This window comes from Coregonus clupeaformis, chromosome 35 (assembly GCF_020615455.1).
Source record: "Coregonus clupeaformis isolate EN_2021a chromosome 35, ASM2061545v1, whole genome shotgun sequence".
NCBI lineage: Eukaryota > Metazoa > Chordata > Actinopteri > Salmoniformes > Salmonidae > Coregonus > Coregonus clupeaformis.
The window spans coordinates 39033027-39061010 of NC_059226.1; the positions used below are offsets into that span (position 1 = coordinate 39033027).

Sequence of the window (27984 nt, forward strand, 5' to 3'; positions counted from 1 at the left end):
TGTTCTGTATGCAGTAGGTAGGATAGAATACCTGTATGTCTCTAGTAATGAATTGTACTCTGTTCTGTATGCAGTAGATAGGATAGAATACCTGTATGTCTCTAGTAATGAATTGTACTCTGTTCTGTATGCAGTAGGTAGGATAGAATACCTGTATGTCTCTAGTAATGAATTGTACTCTGTTTGTATGAGTAGGTAATATAGAATACCGTATTTCTCTAGTAATGAATTGTACTCTGTTCTGTATGCGTAGGTAGGATAAAATACCTGTATGTCTCTAGTAATGAACTTGGATAGTGCACCAGAACACAACAATATGGTTTAAATGTGGACTGCTTTATTAGGTCTTTGTCAGTCAATAACCTGTTTCTCCTACAGTGTGGATCATGGTGGAGAGTTCAGGCTGAAATCAGGGCTGAGGAAATGTAAGTCTCTTCAATCCTAATTAACTACATATTCAGAACTAAAATAGTAACTAATCAATACTTGTTCTCTACCTACAAAACAACATTTTATATGAAGATGTGGTTTGATTAAACTCTCCTTTGTCTACAGATGCCTGTCATCTCACCCTGGACCCAAATACAGCAAACCCAAAGCTGATACTGTCTGGAGGGGAACAGGAAGGTGACATTGGTGGAGGAGAAGCAGCATTATGAAGACCATCCAGACAGATTTGACCATCATCCCCAAGTTCTCTGCAGAGAAGGCTTATCTGGATCTCGTTATTACTGGGAGGTGGAGATGGATGGTGACATGGCTCACATTGGTGTGGTGTACAAAGGAATGCAGAGGAAGGGAAAGGAGAAGGACAGTTGGATTGGATACAATAGGAAGTCCTGGTGTTTATTCTGCTATGACAGTGGATATAACTTTTACCATGCTGGAGTCAGCAGATCCATCCCTGGTCCTGTTTCTAACAGAGTTGGAGGTATCTGGACTGGCCAGCTGGTACTTTGTCCTTCTATAGTGTGTCCTCCTCTGGTACACTGACACACCTTTACACAGAACACAGCACATTCACTGAACCCCTCTATCCTGGGCTTGGGTTTGGGTTTGGGGTTTCCTCCTTCTCAATGACCCTGTGTCAGATAGATGACCAACACATTCAAAGGTGAGTCATAGCAATGTTTAATCATGTGTTTTCCTCTGGAATCATTCCTACAATTAGATTAGTATTGGTGTGTTTTAATGTGTTCTGTTGGACCTACAGACAGTTAGATTAGTAGTAGTGGTGTGTTTTAATGTGTTCTGTTGGACCTACAGACAGTTAGATTAGTAGTAGTGGTGTGTTTTAATGTGTTCTGTTGGACCTACAGACAGTTAGATTAGTAGTAGTGGTGTGTTTTAATGTGTTCTGTTGGACCTACAGACAGTTAGATTAGTAGTAGTGGTGTGTTTTAATGTGTTCTGTTGGACCTACAGACAGTTAGATTAGTAGTAGTGGTGTGTTTTAATGTGTTATGTTGGACCTACAGACAGTTAGATTAGTAGTAGTGGTGTGTTTTAATGTGTTCTGTTGGACCTACAGACAGTTAGATTAGTAGTGGTGGTGTGTTTTAATGTGTTCTGTTTGGACCTACAGACAGTTAGATTAGTAGTGGTGTGTTTTAATGTGTTCTGTTGGACCTACAGACAGTTAGATTAGTAGTAGTGGTGTGTTTTAATGTGTTCTGTTGGACCTACAGACAGTTAGATTAGTAGTAGTGGTGTGTTTTAATGTGTTCTGTTGGACCTACAGACAGTTAGATTAGTAGTAGTGGTGTGTTTTAATGTGTTCTGTTGGACCTACAGACAGTTAGATTAGTAGTAGTGGTGTGTTTTAATGTGTTCTGTTGGACCTACAGACAGTTAGATTAGTAGTAGTGGTGTGTTTTAATGTGTTCTGTTGGACCTACAGACAGTTAGATTAGTAGTAGTGGTGTGTTTTAATGTGTTCTGTTGGACCTACAGACAGTTAGATTAGTAGTAGTGGTGTGTTTTAATGTGTTCTGTTGGACCTACAGACAGTTAGATCTAGTAGTAGTGGTGTGTTTTAGTGTGTTCTGTTGGACCTACAGACAGTAACTCATGATACCGGGTGACATCACATCTCTAAAGGCTTTCATGAAGATAAGCAATGTCACCTGTAATGTCACCATCAGTATTGACTTCATGGAAGTTGGACAGGGTGTTATGTCACATTTGGCAATGCACCCTACATAGGGAGTGGTTCTGTCACCCTTTATACACCCTTTGTATTGCTTATGAAGACTGTATGTATGCTATATAAAGCCTTTATAAGTTGTATTTAGTTTAATCACAGTCTATCCATCTGCTTTCCCAACAGCAGAGACCATGGTGGAGAGTGCTGTATCAAGCCTGGACCTGAGAACATGTGAGCGTTAACTGATTTAATTGTTTTTCAATCAAAATAATTTTAAAGCGTTCATTATACTTGAGTCCCAGGCAAGGAACACAATCATGATCTATTTGGTCAAAACAAATTAAAGGTAGAGTCAGCAATATGATGTAGATGCACAAAGTAAACAGCATAGTGGGTCAATTTCTACAACAACTAAGAGTGTTGGAGCACGATGCTAAACTTCTCTGTTTTGGTCCCGTGGCTACCACGCTGTAAGAGAGTGAAGAGAACCCGTGCACATGGGCAGATACTGTGTGAGAGAGAAGTCAGGCATCTTGCTCATCACAATATCTGCGGTGCTGCTCGTACAACATCATTTAGCTGACTCTACCTTTAAGCTCTCATCCTGGGATCTACCAGAAATCAGGTCCCCAACATCTACAAAACATGGACCAGAACCATGTTGTTTCCTGCTTCCACAAACATTCATTAATATAACACTAATGTCAGATTATGGTATGATAATGAGTGTACATTCTGAGACTGTTGCTCACTTACATTCATTTTTATTACAAGTCTGTTTAATATTTATTAATTCATTATTACATGAGATTGTCCGTTTTAAATAACAACTACTTTTGACTTCAGGGATTCCTCAGAGCTGTAAGACTTGTGACCATGTTGAGGTAAGTCATAATGTCAATTCTCACTTTTACATACCTTCAGGAGTCGATCTACGAGGAATAGACAGTCCGGCGTTAGTAATATAAACACAGTCTGAAAGCCAGGTGTGTACTGACCAACCATTCATACTGGGATATAGACAGTCCTGTGTTCTGCTTGTAGGAATGCAGGATTTTAACTGCTGTCATATTTTGTCATTAGACAGTTTAATTGGATAAATCCCCAGCATTCCATGTAACATTTAATAAATACATTAGATTAGTTACTTTGGTTAATGAGTTTCCCGGACACAGATTAAGTCTAGTCCTGGACCCAAAGAACTTTCTATTGAAGCTTCCATTGATCATGCTTTAAGTCCAGCACTAGACTCTATCTGTGTCCAGGAAACTGGCCCCATATCGTATAACTGACATGCTTGTCCTTGTTCAGGACTCCACACAGTGGCTTCAGATTGAACCCTTGACTTCCACTGTCCAGGAAGTGACAATCTTCAGGTAAAATAACTACTTTTAACATTTCATTCCGCGCTAGTGTATTTCCCCATTACCTTTGGGAATAGGCTTCTAATCCAACCTCTCCATTTGACGATTGACCCGCTCTACCATATCTTGTTGTTGCCCTCAGGCACAGGACACCCAAAGGGCGTTATGAGTGCACAGTGTCTGGGCTCCGCTGGGTGTGTGACAGAGATGTCATTCTGAAGTATCACTTCAGGAACTGGTATCCCTACAGTCAACTTCTGAAAGACATGCAGTACGGACAAGGTGGTCCATTGCTGGACATCACTATGGAGTTAGGTGAACTGGAGGAAGTTCATCTGCCACACTTTGTCTGTTTAGGTAAAACCATAGACATAATATTCAGAAAGACATTTCCATGTAACTGAGTTTCATTTCCTAAATGAATGAATGAATATTCTGAGAGTGAGTTTACTGTGATCTGATACTGCATATTCTTTGTGTTTTAGTTGGATGAATAATACAATATTTGTCTTTCTGTCTCCTTTTTATTGTGTTGTTCAGGGACCAACCCTTCCCTGAGGAATGAGATGAAGATTTTTCATGTAGAGGAACACGGAGTGTCTTGAGGAAGTGCATGAGGTCACCAGATTCCATGCCAAAATTCTCCATCCCAAGTTCTCACTTATCTCTGTTATACTGAGCTATATCTTTTCGTGGAACATAGATGTCCACTGTGAGCTGATGCTCTATCTGTCAGTGAAAAAAGCAAACACTAATTCCACGCCTATACCTGTTCCCCAGTAACCCCAGCCAAATACAGGTGAGGTACCATTCTTTTAGAGGTGACCTTAACTCAAAGCAGTGGTACGGTTTATGTTGACACTCATAACATGAAGCTGTGGAATAGTGTGTTGCTAGTTTTCTGAATAATGTTTGAATAAGACTATACATTGTCTGGCTGTGTATTCCATGCCTCGTTTCGCATGGCTGTGGAACAACAGGAAAAGTCTCAAGGGTCTTCAAGGGTTCTCATCACAAGACCGGAGCAGGCCTTCAAACTGAATAGTTACTTTGCAGACTGAACATTCCCTGTTCTACCTACATCAATCCACAGGTACAGTTTTAGCAGACTAAGAACATGAATCTGACATTTTAAGTCACATTTCTATCCATTGCTCTCTCTCGCTCGATGGCTCTCAATTCAAATGGCTTTATTGGCATGGGAAACATGTTTACATTGCAAGCAATCTCTCTCTCGCTCTCTCCATCTCTCTCCAGAAGATTCATCTCATACATAGAGACTCCACACCAAGCTTTTTCAAGGCGGTTTTGAAAATGACAGGGGTTGACATTGAGATGGAGTTATTCGGTGATGATGAGAGGATTGCATGGAAAGAAGTGGTATCACAAGGTAGGAGCATATGTCAATCATAACTTTGTACTTTTGTAACAGATGCTATTTAGAGTGATATAACCTCATTTTGTTTATCTTTCAGATGAATACATCACTGCCACCCATTCAACAAGTAAGTAAACATGAGAGTACAGTGCATTCAGAAAGTATTCAGACCCCTTGACTTTTTCCACATTTTGTTACGTTACAGCCTTATTATAAAATTGATAAAATCGTTTTTCCCCCTCATCAATCTACACAAAATACCCCATAATGACGAAGCAAAAACAGGTTTTTAGACATTGTTGCAAATGTATATATAAAAAAAAACCTGAAATATCACATTTACATAAGTATTCAGACCCTTTACTCAGTACTTTGTTGAAGCACCTTTGGCAGCGATTACAGCATCAATTCTTCTTGGGCATGATGCTACAAGCTTGGCACACCTGTATTTGGGGAGTTTCTCCCATTCTTCTCTGCAGATCCTCTCAAGCTCTGTCAGGTTGGATGGGGAGCCGCTGCACAGCTATTTACAGGTCTCTCTAGAGATATTAGATCGGGTTCAAGTCCGGGCTCTGGCTGGGTCACTCAAGGACATTCAGAGACTTGTCCCGAGCCACTCCTGCATTGTCTTGGCAGTGTGCTTAGGGTAGTTGTCCTGTTGGAAGGTGAACCTTCGCCCCAGTCTGAGGTCCTGAGCGCTCTGGAGCAGGTTTTCATCAAGGATCTCTGTACTGCTCCATTCATCTTTCCCTCGATCCTGACTAGTCTCACAGTCCCTGCCGCTGAAAAACACCCCCACAGTATGATGCTGCCACCACCATGCTTCACCGTAGGGATGGTGCCAGGGTTCTTCCAGATGTGACGCTTGGCATTCAGGCCAAAGAGTTCAATCTTGGTTTCATCAGACCAGATAATCTTGTTTCTCATGGTCTGAGAGTCCTTTAGGTGCTTTTTGGCAAACTCCAAGCGGGCTGTCATGTGTCTTTTACTGAGGAGTAGCTTCGGTCTGGCCACTCTACCATAAAGGCCTGATTGGTGGAGTTCTGCAGAGATGGTTGTCCTTCTGGAAGGTTCTCCCATCTCCACAGAGGAGCTCTGGAGCTCTTTCAGAGTGACCATCAGGTTCTTGGTCACCTCCCTGACCAAGGCCCTTCTCCCCCGATTGCTCAGTTTGGCCGGGCGGCCAGCTCTAGGAAGAGTCTTGGTGGTTCCAAACTTCTTCCATTTAAGAATGATGGAGGCCACTGTGTTCTTGGAGACCTTCAATGCTGCAGAACTGTTTCGGTACCCTTCCCCAGATCTGGGCCTCAGGATAATTATTAACTTGACCATTCTTAAAGAGATAATAAATGTCTGATTTGTTATTGTTACCCATCTACCAATCACTGATCGCTTGAAATGCAATACTTGACTGAGGGACCTTCCAGATGTTGAATGTATGGGGGACAGGCCCACTTTGACATTAGAGGATTCTGAGTAGATTGTTGATAAAACATTAATAATCTATTTTCAATGACTTCTCAATAAACCTAATACGAAAATGTGTTATTTCAATTTGTTATTTTAAATTGACTGACTTTAATTGGAATTGACCACAACCCTGGAGTCAGCTCTATACAAGAAATGACTATCAGAGGAATGATAACTGGAGAGACTGGAAGATGTAGAAACAGCTGCTGTTAACCCTAAAGCCATATTAATTTAATTGACCCCCCCCCTTCAGCATTAACAGTCCCTGACATTCCTGCTGAGGAGTTTCTGAAGAAACACTGGGCTAAACTAATTCAGCGAACCAAAAACTCAATGCCAATAGCAGATGATCTGTGGTCAAAGAACATGATTGGTGAAGAAGAGCACTCCAGAATAACAGCTGAAACAACTGAACAGGACCGAATGAGAAAACTACTGAAAGCAGTCATCTCCAAAGGACCAGAAGTGACGGGAGCTTGTCTCAAAGCTCTCGTTGAACATGAAAACCATCTTGTTAAGGACTTGAGTGAATCTAGGTAAGACGGTTATCATTGCTCCCTCCCTTGAATATGTGTAATGATTAAAATATAGGTCAAATAAAAACACAGCTACCCAGATCAAAGAGGAACTGTTTTTCCAGAATGGAAGCATGTTTTAGTGTTTCTGTCTGTAATAAATGACTGTTATCTTATTGTAGTTACATCATAGGGCCATCATCACATCATTATCTCAGGTGGAACTCCTCCTTCTCCTCCATACTTTCTGATCTCTCTCTCCCTTCTCCTCCATACTTTCTGATCTCTCTCTCCCCTTCTCCTCCATACTTTCTGATCTCTCTCTTCCCTTCTCCTCCATACTTTCTGATCTCTCTCTTCCCTTCTCCTCCATACTTTCTGATCTCTCTCTTCCCTTCTCCTCCATACTTTCTGATCTCTCTCTCCCCTTCTCCTCCATACTTTCTGATCTCTCTCTCCCCTTCTCCTCCATACTTTCTGATCTCTCTCTTCCCTTCTCCTCCATACTTTCTGATCTCTCTCTTCCCTTCTCCTCCATACTTTCTGATCTCTCTCTCCCCTTCTCCTCCATACTTTCTGATCTCTCTCTTCCCTTCTCCTCCATACTTTCTGATCTCTCTCTTTCCTTCTCCTCCATACTTTCTGATCTCTCTCTTCCCTTCTCCTCCATCCTCTTTCTTATAGAACCTAATCTGAAGACGCTGAGGCCTGTCTCCTAGTCTGTGGACTAAGACACTTCTTCACCTAATCTGAAGACGCTGAGGCCTGTCTCCTAGTCTGTGGACTAAGACACTTCTTCACCTAATCTGAATATGCTACAGCATGAAGCTGGCTAGACAAAGACACTTCTTCACCTCGTCAAGCCAGTGCTACAGCATGAAGCTGGCTAGACAAAGACACTTCTTCACCTCGTCAAGCCAGTGCTACAGCATGAAGCTGGCTAGACAAAGACACTTCTTCACCTCATCAAGCCAGTGCTACGGCATGAAGCTGGCTAGACAAAGACACTTCTTCACCTCGTCAAGCCAGTGCTACGGCATGAAGCTGGCTAGACAAAAGACACTTCTTCACATCGTCAAGCCAGTGCTACAGCATGAAGCTGGCTAGACAAAGACACTTCTTCACCTCGTCAAGCCAGTGCTACAGCATGAAGCTGGCTAGACAAAGACACTTCTTCACCTCGTCAAGCCAGTGCTACAGCATGAAGCTGGCTAGACAAAGACACTTCTTCACCTCGTCAAGCCAGTGCTACAGCATGAAGCTGGCTAGACAAAGACACTTCTTCATCTCGTCAAGCCAGTGCTACGGCATGAAGCTGGCTAGTCAAAGACACTTCTTCACCTCATCAAGCCAGTGCTACAGCATGAAGCTGGCTAGTCAAAGACACACCACCACGTTGACATCTTGACCTTCCTTAGAGCCTTTATGGGATTGCAACTCACTCTGTCTGAAGGAAGGGAGGAAATGGCCTCACTAAAGGGGATACCTGAGAGGGCAGAGAAGGCATGTGACATCATCGACATGGTGTTGAGAAAAGGAACTGAGTCATGTTCCAGGATGATCAACCTTCTTGGGAAGCTGGACTCTCTGTCTTTGTACACAGCTTCAGATCTACAGTTGTAGCCAACCCCTGGGTGTGGGGAGACCAGGCAGAATAGACAGGCAGGGTGGTTCAACATGGTCTTGTTGTCTGTTGCTTTAATTCAGGCTCCTGAAAATGTACAGAAAATGTAAATCAAACATGACCACTATAATAGCAATAAACTAACCAAAGGTCCAGCCACGCAGCCTCTCTCCTTCTGCAGCCTCCTGGAGGTGTGGATCTTCTAGCAGGAGGATCAGTTACTCCTCCACTAGGTACCTAGCTGGACCCCCTATCTAGCAGGAGGGTCAGTTAGTCCTCCACTAGGTACCTAGCTGGACCCCTGTCTAGCAGGAGGGTCAGTTAGTCCTCCACTAGGTACCTAGCTGGACCCCTGTCTAGCAGGAGGGTCAGTTAGTCCTCCACTAGGTACCTAGCTGGACCCCTATCTAGCAGGAGGGTCAGTTAGTCCTCCACTAGGTACCTAGCTGGACCCCTATCTAGCAGGAGGGTCAGTTAGTCCTCCACTAGGTACCTAGCTGGACCCCTATCTAGCAGGAGGGTCAGTTAGTCCTCCAGTAGGTACCTAGCTGGACCCCTATCTAGCAGGAGGGTCAGTTAGTCCTCCACTAGGTACCTAGCTGGACCCCTATCTAGCAGGAGGGTCAGTTAGTCCTCCACTAGGTACCTAGCTGGACCCCTATCTAGCAGGAGGGTCAGTTAGTCCTCCACTAGGTACCTAGGTATGGACCCCCTATCTAGCAGGAGGGTCAGTTAGTCCTCCACTAGGTACCTAGCTGGACCCCTATCTAGCAGGAGGGTCAGTTAGTCCTCCACTAGGTACCTAGCTGGACCCCTATCTAGCAGGAGGGTCAGTTAGTCCTTCACTAGGTACCTAGCTGGACCCCTATCTAGCAGGAGGGTCAGTTAGTCCTCCACTATGTACCTAGCTGGACCCCTATCTAGCAGGAGGGTCAGTTAGTCCTCCACTAGGTACCTAGCTGGACCCCTATCTAGCAGGAGGGTCAGTTAGTCCTCCACTAGGTACCTAGCTGGACCCCTATCTAGCAGGAGGGTCAGTTAGTCCTCCACTAGGTACCTAGCTGGACCCCCTATCTAGCAGGAGGGTCAGTTAGTCCTCCACTAGGTACCTAGCTGGACCCCCTATCTAGCAGGAGGGTCAGTTAGTCCTCCACTAGGTACCTAGCTGGACCCCTATCTAGCAGGAGGGTCAGTTAGTCCTCCACTATGTACCTAGCTGGACCCCTTTCTAGCAGGAGGGTCAGTTAGTCCTCCACTAGGTACCTAGCTGGACCCCTATCTAGCAGGAGGGTCAGTTAGTCCTCCACTAGGTACCTAGGTATGGACCCCTATCTAGCAGAACATGTTGATACAACTCTGTCTCTCTCTCACACCAACACACCTACCTACCTGATGTCTGTGTATTTTAAACTTTAGATTTTAAATTTCATTGTATACGCATTGTAAGCATGTATTGTATACGCATTGTAAACATGTATTGTATACGCATTGTAAACATGTATTGTATACGCATTGTAAACATGTATTGTGATGTTATTGGAATTTACTTACTGTATTTGCATACTCACTGTGAATGTGTCCGGGAAAATGGCTCTGAGAATTTGGCATTCAACTTAAAACCACAGAAATGTATTTTATGAATATATTGTACAGTGTTGGCCTGATAGAGGTTAATGAGAGGGGCTGGATATCAACACAACCACCTCAGTCTATCAGCAGTTTTCTCAGTGAGAGCACATTGACCATTGACAGACATAAGGAGCTGCTCAACCTCTCACCCCTTTACCAATGACTTGAGAGTGGCTGAAGGACATATAAGGAGCTGTTCAACCTCTCACCCCTTTACCAATGACTTGAGAGGCTGAAGGACATATAAGGAGCTGTTCAACCTCTCTCCCCTTTACCAATGACTTGAGAGGCTAAAGGACATATAAGGAGCTGTTCAACCTCTCTCCCCTTTACCAATGACTTGAGAGTGGCTGAAGGACCAATCAGCCCCCATCTATACACAATGTTTTACTAAATGTTTTATAACGTTGTATTTTTCTATGTGTATCTACCTGCCCAGGGACTACAGTTAAACTAGCTAGCCGGCTAAATCTGGCACATTTACAGAAATGTTGATTGATGTGCAGTATCCCTGTCAAATACATGTTGTGCATGTCAATTAAAAGGAATGTATTTTGTGTGTGTTTGTCTTTGTATATACTGTGTGTGTGTGTCTATCTGTGTGTGTGAGTTGGTCTCTGATTACTGTGATTAGTTCAATGTAACGTCATATACTATACATTATAATCAGTCTGTTTTGGGTTTGCAGAATCATTGTATATCATTGGTTTTCCATCCTATCATGTTACCACACAGATGTGACTGTCTAGCTCAGCGGTTCCCAAACTTTCCCATTCTGGAGACCATCAAATCACCGTCCAAAGCTCTTGAGGACCACCATTCACGGAGTCGCTGATTTTTTTCCCCACATCAAATATATTGCTGGTCAAATTCTATCAATAGATGTGAATGTAACAAAGCCTGTAAAGGTCTATTATTAATATTATTGTTGCATTGTGAAAAGGAATGTAAAATTGCTTATAATACCATTAATACTCCCAACTGTTATTATTTTTGAATAATAAAATACTACAATCTAAAAGTAATTGAGGACCACCTGCACCACCCCCCCAAGGACCACAGGTTGGGAACCACTGGTCTGGAGTCCTTCTGCCAAACCTGGTTGTTGTGTCACACTGCCCCCTCCTGGTAGCACTGCAAAACATCACCTCATTAAATAAAATCATTAAATACAAAAATGTAATTGCAGTTTTACTAGATAGTATCTTAACTTATAGGCTGAATACTTGTATTAAGTGGATGAAGACTTTAGATGAACCTATGGGTGTTGAATCCTCCCACTGTGTTGAAACAGGAAGTCAATTTATAATGAAGTAGACGAACGGGTCTACCTCTTATTGTAGATCAATGGTGCCGCTACTTCGCTTCACCTCCGTTCCGCCGGTATGAATAAACAAGACCTAGAAAGAATAAGGTCGTGACCTCTGCGATTTTCCTTCAAAATAAAAAGTCCCGCAATGATGATTGTGATTTAAAAAAACTAAATTCGTTACATTTCATGAGGGAAATGTTAGCAGACTTAGAATGTTGTTTAACAATATGAAAAAGCAATAAAAGTCAATCGCCTTTATAGCATTGACATTTGTTGACATTTGTTGACAGCATTAAAAGTAAGAAAAAAGTAAGAGTCTGTTGGGTGGTGTGGGCAGGGTAAGAGTCTGTTGGGTGATGGGGGCAGGGTAAGAGTCCGTTGGGTGGTGTGGACAGGGTTAGAGTCCGTTGGGTGGTGTGGGCAGGGTTAGAGTCCGTTGGGTGATGGGGGCAGGGTAAGAGTCCGTTGGGTGGTGTGGGCAGGGTTAGAGTCCGTTGGGTGATGGGGGCAGGGTAAGAGTCTGTTGGGTGGTGGGGGCAGGGTAAGAGTCCGTTGGGGAATGCCCAACTATCTGGTAATCATCACTTCCTCATTTACCCTGTCCTATTGTGTTCTAAAATACTATTCTGATACAACCCCCCAACGTACTGTAACATACAATTCCCACCATCGCGCAACAGGTTAAGAGGGGTTTCTTTGCCATCAATGGGTTCCCAAAAACGAACGGGTGTAGAAGGATTACTGTTATACTATTCCAGGTATTCCTTAAAGAGGTAGGGTTTCAAGTGTCTCCGGAAGGTGGTCAGTGACTCCACTGTCCTGGCGTCGTGGGGGAGCTTGTTCCACCATTGGGGTGCCAGAGCAGCGAACAGTTTTGACTGGGCTGAGCGGGAACTGTGCTTCCGCAGGGGTAGGGGGGCCAGCAGGCCAGAGGTGGCTGAACGCAGTGCCCTCGTTTGGGTGTAGGGACTGATCAGAGCCTGAAGGTAAGGAGGTGCCGTTCCCCTCACAGCTCCGTAGGCAAGCACCATGGTTTTGTAGTAGATGCGAGCTTCAACTGGAAGCCAGTGGAGTGTGCGGAGGAGCGGGGTGACGTGAGAGAACTTGGGAAGGTTGAACACCAGACGGGCTGCAGCGTTCTGGATAAATTGTAGGGGTTTAATTGCACAGGCAGGGTGCCCAGCCAACAGCGAGTTGCAGTAATCCAGACGGGAGATGACAAGTGCCTGGATTAGGACATGTGCCGCTTCCTGTGTAAGGAAGCGGCACATGTATTATGTTTATAAATGAAATATTGTCTATGCAAGAAATGTCACATTACATCATTCAGACGTAGCCTACAAACGTCAATGGAAAAGGTGAATCGTCTGTTCTAACGTTATACTGCGCTTCGGATCGGATCGCATAGAGCAAAATAGGCTGCTGGAAATACTGTAGCTGATCTATTTACTACTGTGAAGTGGGTCCTATTAAATGAGAGATGGGACGAATGGTAGCCAATCCGAACTTGTTGTAGGCCTATAGGATATTTCGCGAGTATATGCTTTGTTCTGCAATATTATATGCCTATTTCTAATTATTTTAGAATGTAAAGATAAATTGATTTTCACTAACGGCAAATTATTGCATCTTGTTATTAACCTTTTTATTGTTATGAATAAACGTGTCCATCATATCCCACATTTACACAAAATACTAATCTACTTGCCTTCTTGCAACGCAATACTTCAACCGCTAGAAACTGTGCAAACGCATGGTCTAAAGTTAGCGGGAAGGTGAGAGTGTGTGTCTGTCTGTCTGTCTGTCTTCTTTCTGTGTGTCTGTCTGTGTGTCTGTCTGTCTGTCTGTCTGTGTGTCTTCACATATTTCTATATTTCTTAATTCCATTTTTCTACTTTTAGATTTGTGTGTATTGTTGTGTATTGTTAGATACTACTGCACTGTTGGAGCTAGGAACACAAGCATTTCACTACACCCACAATAACATCTGCTAAATATGTGTATGTGACCAATAAAATTTGATTTGATTTAAATAGCCCCTGGGTGTGAGAATTCATTATTGAAAAATATATTGAGAAACGTTGGTAAACCAATACATAGTCAGGGTTGGGGTCGATTTCATTTAAATTCCAGTCAATTCAGGAAGTAGACTGACATTCTAATTCCAATTCTCCTCAATGCTTTTCAATTAAGACCATTTGGATTTGGAATTTGGTTTACTTTCTGACTGGACTGGAATTCAAATGGAAGTGACTCCAACCATGTACAAAGTCACTATGAAAATATAGACCTTAATGATATTTTTAGTAAAAGTGAAATATTGTGTTTATTATCCTGTAGTGTGTTAATCTCTCTGTGTGTGTCTGTGTTTGCGTATATGCTTTTGTGTGTGTGTGTGTGTGTGTATGTGTGTGAGAGAGAGAGAGAGAATTGGTGAGATGAATGAATAAATAATGAGTTAATTTGTATCACATTATTCTAGGTCAGTGTATTCCAACCTCTCCCCTGGGATCCCTAAGGATCACATTACTCTAGGTCAGTGTATTCCAACCTCTCCTCTGGGATCCCTAAGGATCACATTACTCTAGGTCAGTGTATTCCAACCTCTCCTCTGGGATCCCTAAGGATCACATTAGTTGATTTTGCTCTAGAAGTAACACACTTGATTCAACTAATGAACTAATTATCATCAAGCCTTTGATTAGTAGAATCAGATGTGTTGGTGCTAGGGCAAAAACATGTATTTAGTATTTATTAAAATGTTTATCTACCTGCCCAGGGACTACAGTTGGAAACTAGCTAGCTGGCTAAATCTGGCACATTCACAGAAATGTTGATTGATATGCAGTATCACTGTCAATTACATTTTCAATAAATGAAATTAAAAGGAATGGAATGTATTTATGTGTGTGTGTGTTTCTGTGAGTGTGTTTCGGTCGATCTGTGTGTGTGAATGTGTCTTTGATAAGAGTGATTCATTCAATGTAACTTCACATTATAAATAGTCCATTTTTAAATTCACATGCTATACATTATAATACATTTTTTGGGGGGTTTGCAGAATCATTGTATATCATTGGTTACTCATCCTATCATGTTACCACACAGATATGACCGTCTAGCGTCCTTCTGCCAAACCTGGGTGTTGTCACAGGGCCCTCTCTTGGTAACACTGCAAAACATCACTAAATTAAATCCTGAAATAAAAATCCACTTTTACTAGATAAAATATGAATTTATGGGCTGAATACTTGCATTAAGTTTATGAAGACTTTACATTACATAAATATATACTATATACCTATACGTGGTGAACCCGCCCACTGTGTTGAAATAGGAAGTACATTTATAAGGAAATAGAGAAAGAAATGGACACTATCGGTTGAAGAAAATGTTTCTGAGGTTTGTAGCGTTCTTTTACAATTGGATGTAGAAAAGTGTTTTGTAAAAGTTAGGCCATCGCAGAGAGAGGTGAATTGTTAAGTTATTGTTAAGTTATTAAAATACTGATTTCAACGTTCAATAATGATCATTTTAGGCTTACTTACATTGTCGCTGGATCATATTGATTAGCCTAGTCAATATGAATCAATGTTATATTATAGGCTACAGGGCTATGAGGTAGGGTATGGGCGATTGACTGCACATGATCGTGATTATTATCTTTGCGCTCTTTCAATTACTGGAGAAAGCGGTGTATCAGGTAAACTAGATTCTATGAAAAAAAAAGTCTGTCTCGTCAATTCGGCCAAGTAAAAGTGACGTGCAGCAATGGGCATTGAAACGTTTTTTTCCCCGAGTTCCAAGTTGTTTTGACCACACAGAAGTCGAAAGTCGGAGAGTTCCCAGTTGTTTTGACCACACAGAAGTCGAAAGTCGGAGAGTTCCCAGTTGTTTTGACCACACTGAAGTCGAAAGTCGGAGAGTTCCCAGTTGTTTTGACCACACAGAAGTCGAAAGTCGGAGAGTTCCCAGTTGTTTTGAACACACTGAAGTCGAAAGTCGGAGAGTTCCCAGTTGTTTTGACCGCACTGAAGTCGAAAGTCGGAGAGTTCCCAGTTGTTTTGACCGCACTGAAGTCGAAAGTCGGAGAGTTCCCAGTTGTTTTGACCGCACTGAAGTCGAAAGTCGGAGAGTTCCCAGTTGTTTTGACCACACTGAAGTCGAAAGTCGGAGAGTTCCCAGTTGATTTGAACGCACTGAAGTCGAAAGTCATCATCAACTTGCTGTAGTCACCTCTGTTAAGATGAGGTGTTGTAAATGTAGTGTAGTCAGTCTGTTAAGGTGAGGTGTTGTAAATGTAGTGTAGTCAGTCTGTTAAGGTGAGGTGTTGTAAATGTAGTTTAGTCACCTCTGTTAAGGTGAGGTGTTGTAAATGTAGTGTAGTCACCTCTGTTAAGGTGAGGTGTTGTAAATGTAGTGTAGTCAGTCTGTTAAGGTGAGGTGTTGTAAATGTAGTGTAGTCAGTCTGTTAAGGTGAGGTGTTGTAAATGTAGTGTAGTCAGTCTGTTAAGGTGAGGTGTTGTAATTGTAGTGTAGTCACCTCTGTTAAGGTGAGGTGTTGTAAATGTAGTGTAGTCACCTCTGTTAAGGTGAGGTGTTGTAAATGTAGTGTAGTCAGTCTGTTAAGATGAGGTGTTGTAAATGTAGTGTAGTCACCTCTGTTAAGGTGAGGTGTTGTAAATGTAGTGTAGTCAGTCTGTTAAGGTGAGGTGTTGTAAATGTAGTGTAGTCAGTCTGTTAAGGTGAGGTGTTGTAAATGTAGTGTAGTCAGTCTGTTAAGGTGAGGTGTTGTAAATGTAGTGTAGTCAGTCTGTTAAGGTGAGGTGTTGTAAATGTAGTGTAGTCACCTCTGTTAAGGTGAGGTGTTGTAAATGTAGTGTAGTCAGTCTGTTAAGGTGAGGTGTTGTAAATGTAGTGTAGTCACCTCTCAAGGTGAGGTGTTGTAAATGTAGTGTAGTCACCTCTGTTAAGGTGAGGTGTTGTAAATGTAGTGTAGTCACCTCTGTTAAGGTGAGGTGTTGTAAATGTAGTGTAGTCAGTCTGTTAAGGTGAGGTGTTGTAAATGTAGTGTAGTCACCTCTGTTAAGGTGAGGTGTTGTAAATGTAGTGTAGTCAGTCTGTTAAGGTGAGGTGTTGTAAATGTAGTGTAGTCACCTCTGTTAAAGTGAGGTGTTGTAAATGTAGTGTAGTCACCTCTGTTAAGGTGAGGTGTTGTAAATGTAGTGTAGTCAGTCTGTTAAGGTGAGGTGTTGTAAATGTAGTGTAGTCAGTCTGTTAAGGTGAGGTGTTGTAAATGTAGTGTAGTCAGTCTGTTAAGGTGAGGTGTTGTAAATGTAGTGTAGTCAGTCTGTTAAGGTGAGGTGTTGTAAATGTAGTGTAGTCAGTCTGTTAAGGTGAGGTGATGTAAATGTAGTGTAGTCTGTCTGTTAAGGTGAGGTGTTGTAAATGTAGTGTAGTCAGTCTGTTAAGGTGAGGTGTTGTAAATGTAGTGTAGTCACCTCTGTTAAGGTGAGGTGTTGTAAATGTAGTGTAGTCAGTCTGTTAAGGTGAGGTGTTGTAAATGTAGTGTAGTCACCTCTGTTAAGGTGAGGTGTTGTAAATGTAGTGTAGTCACCTCTGTTAATGTGAGGTGTTGTAAATGTAGTGTAGTCACCTCTGTTAAGGTGAGGTGTTGTAAATGTAGTGTAGTCAGTCTGTTAAGGTGAGGTGTTGTAATTGTAGTGTAGTCACCTCTGTTAAGGTGAGGTGATGTAAATGTAGTGTAGTCAGTCTGTTAAGGTGAGGTGTTGTAAATGTAGTGTAGTCACCTCTGTTAAGGTGAGGTGTTGTAAATGTAGTGTAGTCAGTCTGTCAAGGTGAGGTGTTGTAAATGTAGTGTAGTCAGTCTGTTAAGGTGAGTTGTTGTAAATGTAGTGTAGTCAGTCTGTTAAGGTGAGGTGTTGTAAATGTAGTGTAGTCAGTCTGTTAAGGTGAGGTGTTGTAAATGTAGTGTAGTCAGTCTGTTAAGGTGAGGTGTTGTAAATGTAGTGTAGTCAGTCTGTTAAGGTGAGGTGTTGTAAATGTAGTGTAGTCAGTCTGTCAAGGTGAGGTGTTGTAAATGTAGTGTAGTCAGTCTGTTAAGGTGAGTTGTTGTAAATGTAGTGTAGTCAGTCTGTTAAGGTGAGGTGTTGTAAATGTAGTGTAGTCAGTCTGTTAAGGTGAGGTGTTGTAAATGTAGTGTAGTCAGTCTGTTAAGGTGAGGTGTTGTAAATGTAGTGTAGTCAGTCTGTTAAGGTGAGGTGTTGTAAATGTAGTGTAGTCACCTCTGTTAAGGTGAGGTGATGTAAATGTAGTGTAGTCAGTCTGTTAAGGTGAGGTGTTGTAAATGTAGTGTAGTCACCTCTGTTAAGGTGAGGTGTTGTAAATGTAGTGTAGTCACCTCTGTTAATGTGAGGTGTTGTAAATGTAGTGTAGTCACCTCTGTTAAGGTGAGGTGTTGTAAATGTAGTGTAGTCAGTCTGTTAAGGTGAGGTGTTGTAAATGTGGTGTAGTCACCTCTGTTAAGGTGAGGTGTTGTAAATGTAGTGTAGTCAGTCTGTCAAGGTGAGGTGTTGTAAATGTAGTGTAGTCACCTCTGTTAAGATGAGGTGTTGTAAATGTAGTGTAGTCAGTCTCTTAAGGTGAGGTGTGTAAATGTAGTGTAGTCAGTCTGTTAAGGTGAGGTGTTGTAAATGTAGTGTAGTCAGTCTGTTAAGGTGAGGTGTTGTAAATGTAGTGTAGTCAGTCTGTTAAGGTGAGGTGTTGTAAATGTAGTGTAGTCAGTCTGTTAAGGTGAGGTGTTGTAAATGTAGTGTAGTCAGTCTGTTAAGGTGAGGTGTTGTAAATGTAGTGACGTCACCTCTGTTAAGGTGAGGTGTTGTAAATGTAGTGACGTCACCTCTTAAGGTGAGGTGTTGTAAATGTAGTGTAGTCAGTCTCTTAAGGTGAGGTGTGTAAATGTAGTGTAGTCAGTCTGTTAAGGTGAGGTGTTGTAAATGTAGTGACGTCACCTCTTAAGGCGAGGTGTTGTAAATGTAGTGTAGTCAGTCTCTTAAGGTGAGGTGTGTAAATGTAGTGTAGTCAGTCTGTTAAGGTGAGGTGTTGTAAATGTAGTGTAGTCACCTCTGTTAAGGTGAGGTGTTGTAAATGTAGTGTAGTCAGTCTGTTAAGGTGAGGTGTTGTAAATGTAGTGTAGTCAATTGATGATAGTATTATTATCAACCTACAGTGTATCATTTCTACAAATTCTAAACCAGAACGTGGCCATGCTTCCATCAGCCACTAGTGGGTGCTAAAGTTCAGCAGTAGCATTGGTATCAAACGTGAGGCGTCACTTTGCAGGAATACCAGTTACGCTTCATTCACGCTATAGGGCCGTTCTGGCTCCGGTGTTTTCTTTGCTCTTCAGGGTTCCAGCAGCTATGGTGGATGTGTAACCAGGCCAGCCTAGTACAACTCTGCTTGGCTCGGTTTGGCCTCCTAGTGGGAATCAGGCATCAGGGCAACAAGCAACAAGGGAAGAACCTTCTCTATCACCTTCCTGTCAGCATGTTAAAGGGAAAACAAATACAAGAAACATCACCTTTAACCAAAAAGCGTTTTCTTTTAGTTATCCTAACTTTTTAAGATAACTTTTTTTTGCTTTTATATTTATCATATTTTATCTATTTTTTCTTCGAGAGAGGAGAAAAAAAAAGGGATGTTAAAAAAAAAAAAGGGATGTTTATATTATAACCAAACTATTTCATTATTTTTGCACCTCTTTGTAGCTTTTAACTCACAAGGGTCTTATTCCAGCATTAGAACCAAGCATCCCTTAGTAAAGAGGCATCCCAAATGCTACCCTATTCCCTATAGTACTCTTTGTGTATTAAAGCGATGGTGGTGATTGTTGCTATGAAAAGAGCCCGATCCTCCTAACCTTGAACTGAGGTACTACATCACATATAAAGACAGTAGCAGTGTATTATTAAACCACACTCTATGTTAGAGGTAACGTTGAATATATTGATCCAAGCACATTTTACGGTGCGTTGTTGTTGTTGTGGGTCTCCCGAGTGGTGCAGTGGTCTAAGGCACTGCATCGCAGTGCTAGCTGTGCCACTAGAGATCCTGGTTCGAATCCAGGCTCTGTGGTAGCCGGCCGCGACCGGGAGACCCATGGGGCGGCGCGCAATTGGCCCAGCGTCGTCCAGGGTAGGGGAGGGAATGGCCGGCAGGGATGTAGCTCAGTTGGTAGAGCATGGCGTTTGCAACGGCAGGGTTGTGGGTTCGATTCCCACAGGGGGTATGAAAAATAATAATGTATGCACTAAACTGTAAGTCGCTCTGGATAAGAGCGTCTGCTAAATGACGTAAATGTAAATGTAAAATGTTGTGATCCGACCTCCTCCTCCTCCTCCTCCTCCTCCGTGCATGTAATGTTTATGTATCGTTATGTGTGTCTGAACACGTGCCAGCGTACACTTGGGTGACCGTCCCAAAATGGCACCCTATTCCCTACATAGTGCACTACTTTAGACCAGAAATGAAGCACTATAGTTGGGGGATAGGGTAGCATTTGGGGCAATAGTTGGGGGATAGGGTAGCATTTGGGGCAAGCCCTTGGTAATGTGCCTGTAATGTAGGTGCTGTATCTTTAATCTTACATTCAAATGTTTAGACTTTTTACATTTTGTTCAACATGTATTTATCATTATAATTCTCTTCTTCACTTACAGTATGAAGGCCATTGGAGGTTATATTATTTATCATATTGCTATTTCCTTGTCTTCCATTTTCAATGTGTTTTTTTCATTTCATTCAGTGTCTTGTTATTAGTTTTCATTCTGTGTCTATAAGTTATATAATTTTCCTTGAGAGAGTGACAACTTTTGCTCAATCACACTGTTCTAATCGTTGTGTTATAATGGTTATAGTGCGGTTATGAACAGTGTTACGTCACAAGGCTTTAAGGTGAAAGACAGACGTTACTTTTTCATTGTTTTTGCTGCTTTGTTTTCCCCCTCTATTCTGTTCTGTTGTCAATCAGAAGTTAGGCCTTTGGTTAAGATACGTTTTTTTCAAGTCTATCAGAAGTTAGGCCTTGGTTAGTTGCGTTTTTTCAAAAAGGGATGTTTGTGCACTTTCCCCAAAAATAGATACTGTGAACGGAATCATACATTTGCAATGTGTTGTCAGACAGGATGGTTCATTTTAACAGTAGAATAGAGTAAAGATATGTCCAGGGTGGTATAGTGTCAGTGTTACCACTATGCGTTAACACTGTGAATGTCAGTGGCGTGAACCCCGTTATCGCCATCTAGTGGACAGCATTGCAGTAACAGTACAGAGGAGATATCCAATGAATAATGACTGAGGAAATGGGAAATGTTTAATATTTCGTTTGTTCTACATGTTGTGTTTCAATAGCTTGCTCACAAAACACGTACACAACGAATAAAGTGCCTGAGCAATATGACAACCAGAAATCCAGGCTCTGTCGTAGCCTGCCGCGACCCGGAGACACATGGGGCGGCGCACAATTGGCCCAGCGTCGTCCAGGGTGGGGGAGGGAATGGCCGGCAGGGATGTAGCTCAGTTGGTAGAGCATGGCGTTTGCAACGGCAGGGTTGTGGGTTCGATTCCCACAGGGGGTATGAAAAATAATAATGTATGCACTAAACTGTAAGTCGCTCTGGATAAGAGCGTCTGCTAAATGACGTAAATGTAAATGTAAAATGTTGTGATCCGACCTCCTCCTCCTCCGTGCATGTAATGTTTATGTATCGTTATGTGTGTCTGAACACGTGCCAGCGTACACTTGGGTGACCGTCCCAAAATGGCACCCTATTCCTACATAGTGCACTACTTTAGACCAGAAATGAAGCACTATAGTTGGGGGATAGGGTAGCATTTGGGGCAATAGTTGGGGGATAGGGTAGCATTTGGGGCAAGCCCTTGGTAATGTGCCTGTAATGTAGGTGCTGTATCTTTAATCTTACATTCAAATGTTTAGACTTTTTACATTTTGTTCAACATGTATTTATCATTATAATTCTCTTCTTCACTTACAGTATGAAGGCCATTGGAGGTTATATTATTTATCATATTGCTATTTCCTTGTCTTCCATTTTCAATGTGTTTTTTTCATTTCATTCAGTGTCTTGTTATTAGTTTTCATTCTGTGTCTATAAGTTATATAATTTTCCTTGAGAGAGTGACAACTTTTGCTCAATCACACTGTTCTAATCGTTGTGTTATAATGGTTATAGTGCGGTTATGAACAGTGTTACGTCACAAGGCTTTAAGGTGAAAGACAGACGTTACTTTTTCATTGTTTTTGCTGCTTTGTTTTCCCCCTCTATTCTGTTCTGTTGTCAATCAGAAGTTAGGCCTTTGGTTAAGATACGTTTTTTTCAAGTCTATCAGAAGTTAGGCCTTGGTTAAGTTGCGTTTTTTCAAAAAGGGATGTTTGTGCACTTTCCCCAAAAATAGATACTGTGAACGGAATCATACATTTGCAATGTGTTGTCAGACAGGATGGTTCATTTTAACAGTAGAATAGAGTAAAGATATGTCCAGGGTGGTATAGTGTCAGTGTTACCACTATGCGTTAACACTGTGAATGTCAGTGGCGTGAACCCCGTTATCGCCATCTAGTGGACAGCATTGCAGTAACAGTACAGAGGAGATATCCAATGAATAATGACTGAGGAAATGGGAAATGTTTAATATTTCGTTTGTTCTACATGTTGTGTTTCAATAGCTTGCTCACAAAACACGTACACAACGAATAAAGTGCCTGAGCAATATGACAACCAGAAATCCAGGCTCTGTCGTAGCCTGCCGCGACCCGGAGACACATGGGGCGGCGCACAATTGGCCCAGCGTCGTCCAGGGTGGGGGAGGGAATGGCCGGCAGGGATGTAGCTCAGTTGGTAGAGCATGGCGTTTGCAACGCCAGGGTTATGGGTTCGATTCCCACGGGGGGCCTGTATAAAAATAAAATAATGTATGCACCCACTAACTGTAAGTCGCTCTAGATAAGAGCGTCTACTAATTGACTAAAATGTAAATGGCACCCTGTTCCCTACATAGTGCACTACTTTTGACCAGAACCCTATGAGCCCTGGTCTGGGGTAGTGCACTATATAGGGAATAGGGTGCCATATGGGATGCATGCAATATCTCTATACAGATAAAGACTGAGATTTTTTTTTGTTATTTGTTTGACCTTTATTTAAGCAGGGAGAACAATCACAAATTCTGTCAGCAAATGCTGTACATTCATTCAATCGTAACTTTCTCTTCAAAGTGGGATGTTTTTTCAGTTGTTTTTAAACACGGGATTGTCGTAGCAACCATTGTTGGTATTTTATGCATTGTGACTTTACTTTGACCAAAACTCAGAATCTCTGGCACCGGCCACAGTGCTTCCAATGCCCCAGAGACTGCATAAAGGTTCAGACTAAGACAGTGGTAATGTTCGAAAAAATGTATGCACGCATGACTGTAAGTCGCTTTGGATAAAAGCGTCTGCTAAATGGCTTATTATTATTATTATTATTATTATTATTATTATTATAGTCACCTCTGTTAAGGTGAGGTGTTGTAAATGTAGTGACGTCACCTCTTAAGGCGAGGCGTTGTAAATGTCCCAACACAGGAAGTCCATGTATAAGGAAGTAGAGGAAGAAATGGACGTTATGGGTAGAAGACAAAAACATCGGAGGTTTGTAGCTTTCTTTTACAATTTAATGTAGAAAAGTGTTCTGGAGAAGTGAGGCTATCATAGAGAGACAGGTGATTTAGGGGTAAGACATCTACAGAAATGTAAAGTTAATACAATACTGATTTCAACTTTCAAGAATGATAATTTTACTGTACATTGGTGTTGATTCATATTGCTTAGCCTAATCAATATGATCCAATGTGATGTGATGTTATAGGCTACAGGGCTATGAGTTAGGGTATTATTGGTAAAGGCGACTGACATCACATTATCGTGATTATTATCCACATGTCGAAACTGTGTTAGAAAGACGTGCATCGGAATTATGTAAAGCTGTCACTAAAGAAAATAGTCTGTTTCGACAAGTCAGTCAAGTAAAAATGACGTGCAACAATAGCATAGAAACTAATTAAATGTTGGGATAAATCAAAGTTCAAGTTGAAAATGCTTTCTGGTGACACCGATCAGAAAGGCTGTGGTCCGTTTTGCTCAGTGCTGTACGCTTCATATAACTTGGCCAGCGCACTGTTGCGTAATGTTCCGCATCGTTGTCGGCACACGTGAATACAAGCCCGGGTGCAACGGACGAGATAAACTGTTGGCACCTCATGTGAAGTCAAGCAGTGCATGGGTGTATTCACTAAGGGCACTATTCCAACTTATGAAATTACGCCTTTCCTACGCACTGCTCATAGTTTCTATTCAGACTTTACCTTATTAAGTTGCATAGCGGGCTTTGCAGGCGTGGTTCCCTTGCGACCGCTGAATAAATGTATTTCCACCGCTGAAAACACTCCCACTTGCTGGCCAACAGATTTTCTGGTGGAGTTTTCATTCAATAGCGTTTTCAGTACATTTATCTTAAGCCTTGCCTTTAAATACGGTGTACCTTTAATTTGATTTTTGTCGCCAGACTAGAATACATCGAGAGGACGGGTTCAGAATATAGGGATCAATGAAAGAATGTCATCTATGCATCTTCATCTTCGTTTCAGCACCAACTGGTAGATTTAAAAATACTCCGATTTTGTAGATTATTTAGGCACATTTTAGGGTTAGGAAAGTATGTATGAATCATTAAAAAAAACTGGTTTGGAGAACCTTTACACACTAAATATATTGATTAATAAAAAATACAGTGGTTTGATTCATCCTGAAAGTTGTCATATTCAAGTTCAATCCATGAAATATTGGAAGTTGGAAAAAAAGTGTACAATAGGGGTTGAATAGGGGGGTCCTATACATTTACCATAATTCTCACTAATCATGGAACTGTATGAAACCGGTTCGGTCGTCGTGAACCGTGAACCAGGCTACAGGTTTAACCTGCTACGTGTGGTCTGAGTTCCATAATGATTCAAACAGGCTACATGTCCTAAATTCTTGCACAACGTTAGCCTAATGCTAACGACCCTCAGGAACAACTGACGTGACAGAGGAAAGAAAGGGAAACAGAATGGAATGATGCTAAATGTAAGCTACAAATTGAAGAAAACGAACACTAAAGTGACAGTTATAAATGTATGTGGGTTTTACTGACGGTTGCTCTCGATAGTGGCTGATATTTAACATGATACAACTTGTAAAATAAACGGAGAAAAGCCTGGGCATGGCCTATAATTAAAACATTCCGAACCTCATGCATCAACTCGGCAGGTTCAGTCCTACAGAAGCCTAAAGCTTGGGGGTCCAAATTGCATCCACGCCTATTATGAGGTCACACCAGTAGAGGTGCGTGTGTAAAATCACTGGGGAAGACAGAAAAATACAATACAATCTATGTGTTGTAATAATGTTTTTGCTCTATAACCTGTTAATTCATATGCCTTGTGACCCTGATATAGGCTTTAGGCCTAAAGGTCGAGACAATAAGAAGACACAGTGGGAGAATAAATTCAACCACACCTTTGTTTTTATCACAAAACCAGAGAGCAACTTCTGTCCGGTTAAGTCCACAAAGCATATTCTATGTAACAGACAGTTACATGACCTACATCATGGTCAAGCAAGTTAATGTTTCCGACATTTTCGGACCACTAAACAACTATTGATTTAAACCACAGAGAGTTACCGCAAGTTGCAAAGAATGGTTCATGGTCCTGATTTATGTGTTTGTTCAAGTAGAAAAAACATGTTGACTCACCCTACTTGTAGAGAAACACCAATGACATCCTCCTCTCTTTCATGTTGACAAAATGGTCTATCACTCTGTCATACAGTACACGGTCTATCACTCTGTCATCCACTACACGGCCTATCACTCTGTCATACAGTACACGGTCTATCACTCTGTCATACAGTACACAGTCTATCACTCTGTCATACAGTACACGGTCTATCACTCTGTCATACAGTACACGGTCTATCACTCTGTCATACAGTACACGGTCTATCACTCTGTCATACAGTACACGGTCTATCACTCTGTCATACAGTACACGGTCTATCACTCTGTCAGACAGTACACGCTTTTATTTTTTGTTGTCCTAGGCTACTGTAATATTCATATGTGTCAGCATACTGAATTGTAATTGGATCCCTTTTACCATCGTATCATACTGCGCTATGATTGGTTAAGACCACCCAGGTGGTGAGGTCATCTTAAAGAGACACGTGACCATGCCAGTTATAGCTAGTTAATAAAGAGCTACGTTTATAAAGATCCTGTCGTCCTGCATTTTATTATTTTGTACAAAGCATACAAAACAAGACATGGTGTCAGAAGTGAGATTAAAAGATGGATTTTGCTGGAGTTCCTTCACCTCGAATGGATTGGGGTTCTACACATCTTTCTAGTTTCAAGTTGTTTAACCGCACTGAAGTGATTCAACACTCCAGAGAACTTGTTTCCACTGCTCCAGAGTCCAATGGCGGCGAGCTTTACACCACTCCAGCCGACGCTTGGCCTTGTGCATGGTGATCTTAGGCTTGTGTGCGGCTGCTCAGCCATGGAAACCCATTTCATGAAGCTCCCGACTAACAATTACTGTGCTGATGTTGCTTCCAGAGGCAGTTTGGAACTCGGTAGTGAGTGTTGCAACTGAGGACAGACTATTTTTACGCGATATGCGCTTCAGCACTCGGTGGTCCCGTTCTGTGAGTTTGTGTGGCCTACCACTTCACGCTGAGCCGTTGTTGCTCCTAGACGTTTCCACTTCACAATAACAGCACTTACAGTTGACCGAGGCAACGCTAGCAGGGCTGAAATTTGACGAACTGACTTGTTGGAAAGGTGACATCCTATGACGGTGCCACGTTGAAATCACTGAGCTCTTCAGTATGGGCCATTCTACTGCCAATGTTTGTCTATGGAGATTGCATGGCTGTGTGCTTTATTTTATACACCTGTCAGCAACGGGTGTGGCAGAAATAGCCGAATCGACTCATTTGAAGGGGTGTCCACATACTTTTGTATATATACTATATATCATTGGTTACCCATCCTATCATGTTACCACACAGATATGACTGTCTGGAGTCCTTCTGCCAAACCTGGGTGTTGTCACACTGCCCTCTCCTGGTAGCACTGCAAAACATCACAATCAAATAAAATGATAAAAATCCACTTTTACCAGATGGAATATGAATTTATGGGCTGAATACTTGCCTTGCATGAAGTGTACGAAGACTTTACATGACATAAATATCAACATATAATATAAACCTACAAGTGTTGAACCTGCTGACCAGATGCTGGTGGGAGGAGCTATAGGAGGAAGGGCTCATTCTAATGGCTGGAATGGAATCAGAGGAACGGTATCAAACATATGCAAACCAAATGTTTGACTCCATTCCATTAATTCCATTCCAGCCATTAGAATGAGCCCATCCACCTATAGCTCCTCCCACCAGCCTCTGCCGCAGACTACTGAAATAGGAAGTACATTTATAAGGAAGTATGGTTGAAGAAAAATGTTTTGAGGTTTGTAACGTTCATTTACAATTTAATATAGAAAAGTGTTTTTGAGAAGTTAGACTATTATAGAGAGTTGATTTAGGGGGTAAAGCATCCGCAGAATTGTAAAGTTATACAATACTGATATCAACTTTCAAGAATTATCATTTTAGGCATATTTTGATTACTATATTGGTTAGCCTAATCAATATGATGTGATAGACTAGTAGGGTATTATTGTTATAAGCGATTGACAGCACATTATCATGATTACGCATGATACACAAGACGGTCAAAACTTTAATTTCTTTAACTTCCTGAAGGAAGACGTGCATCGGATTTCTTTGTAAAGCTGTCGCTTAAGAAACTAGTCCGTCTGGTCAAGTAAAAGTCACGTGCAACTATGGGCATAAAAAACTAAACGATACGGGTTACTAAACCATACGGGTTACTAAACCATACGGGTTACTAAACCATACGGGTTGGGAGCTACCTACATTTGTTCCTCGCTGTCGTTCCAAAACCTTTTCTGTTGCGAAATGTTTTGGTACGGTTTGGGAGTACAACCAGGCTCAATCAAACATGTTGGTACGGTTTCAGAAGGTGTGCACTAATGAGTACAACTAGGCTCAATCAAATGTACTTGCCAGACAAACCAATTTTTCCATAATTTGAACTTTTCCTGCATAACAAAGCAATGTCACCTTGTAGGCTACTACTAAATCAGAACAAGAAACAATGGTGTGTAGGCTCTATTCTCTTAAAGGGTTAGGAAGAAATACCTGTCAGCTATTTTAACTGGCTGTAATGTCTACTTGGTAAATGTTTTATAATGTCTACTACTGTCTTTCAATGTCAACTGTAAAGTTGATGTCTGTAATATCTTTTTAGTTAGTTGTGTGTGGACCCCAGGTGTT

At 41.7% G+C, this 27984-nt stretch overlaps 2 protein-coding genes across 2 annotated transcripts; both read left to right on the top strand.

The window, feature by feature from the left end:
* The first annotated feature begins 3439 nt into the window (after positions 1-3439).
* Positions 3440-4115, top strand: LOC123482579 (NACHT, LRR and PYD domains-containing protein 1 homolog). The gene is made up of 3 exons (XM_045210721.1): positions 3440-3522; positions 3653-3867; positions 4051-4115. The coding sequence occupies exons 1-3, from the start codon at positions 3440-3442 to the stop codon at positions 4113-4115; spliced, it is 363 nt and encodes a 120-aa protein (XP_045066656.1).
* Positions 4116-4569: 454 nt separating this feature from the next.
* Positions 4570-7597, top strand: LOC123481354 (NACHT, LRR and PYD domains-containing protein 1b allele 3-like). Its single transcript, XM_045211090.1, has 5 exons — positions 4570-4603; positions 4768-4900; positions 4986-5015; positions 6612-6894; positions 7558-7597. The coding sequence occupies exons 2-5, from the start codon at positions 4825-4827 to the stop codon at positions 7562-7564; spliced, it is 396 nt and encodes a 131-aa protein (XP_045067025.1). The 5' UTR covers positions 4570-4603; positions 4768-4824; the 3' UTR covers positions 7565-7597.
* The last annotated feature ends 20387 nt before the right edge of the window (positions 7598-27984 follow it).

Excerpts from the sequence above, each read along its gene's own strand:
- LOC123481354 (XM_045211090.1), top strand. The coding sequence starts at position 4,825 with ATGACAGGGGTTGACATTGAGATGGAGTTATTCGGTGATGATGAGAGG. Across the intron at positions 4,901-4,985 it reads GAAAGAAGTGGTATCACAAG|ATGAATACATCACTGCCACC; the intron begins GTAGGAGCATAT and ends TTTATCTTTCAG. Across the intron at positions 5,016-6,611 it reads CACTGCCACCCATTCAACAA|CATTAACAGTCCCTGACATT; the intron begins GTAAGTAAACAT and ends CCCCCCCTTCAG.
- LOC123482579 (XM_045210721.1), top strand. The coding sequence starts at position 3,440 with ATGCTTGTCCTTGTTCAGGACTCCACACAGTGGCTTCAGATTGAACCC. Across the intron at positions 3,523-3,652 it reads CAGGAAGTGACAATCTTCAG|GCACAGGACACCCAAAGGGC; the intron begins GTAAAATAACTA and ends TGTTGCCCTCAG. Across the intron at positions 3,868-4,050 it reads GCCACACTTTGTCTGTTTAG|GGACCAACCCTTCCCTGAGG; the intron begins GTAAAACCATAG and ends TGTGTTGTTCAG.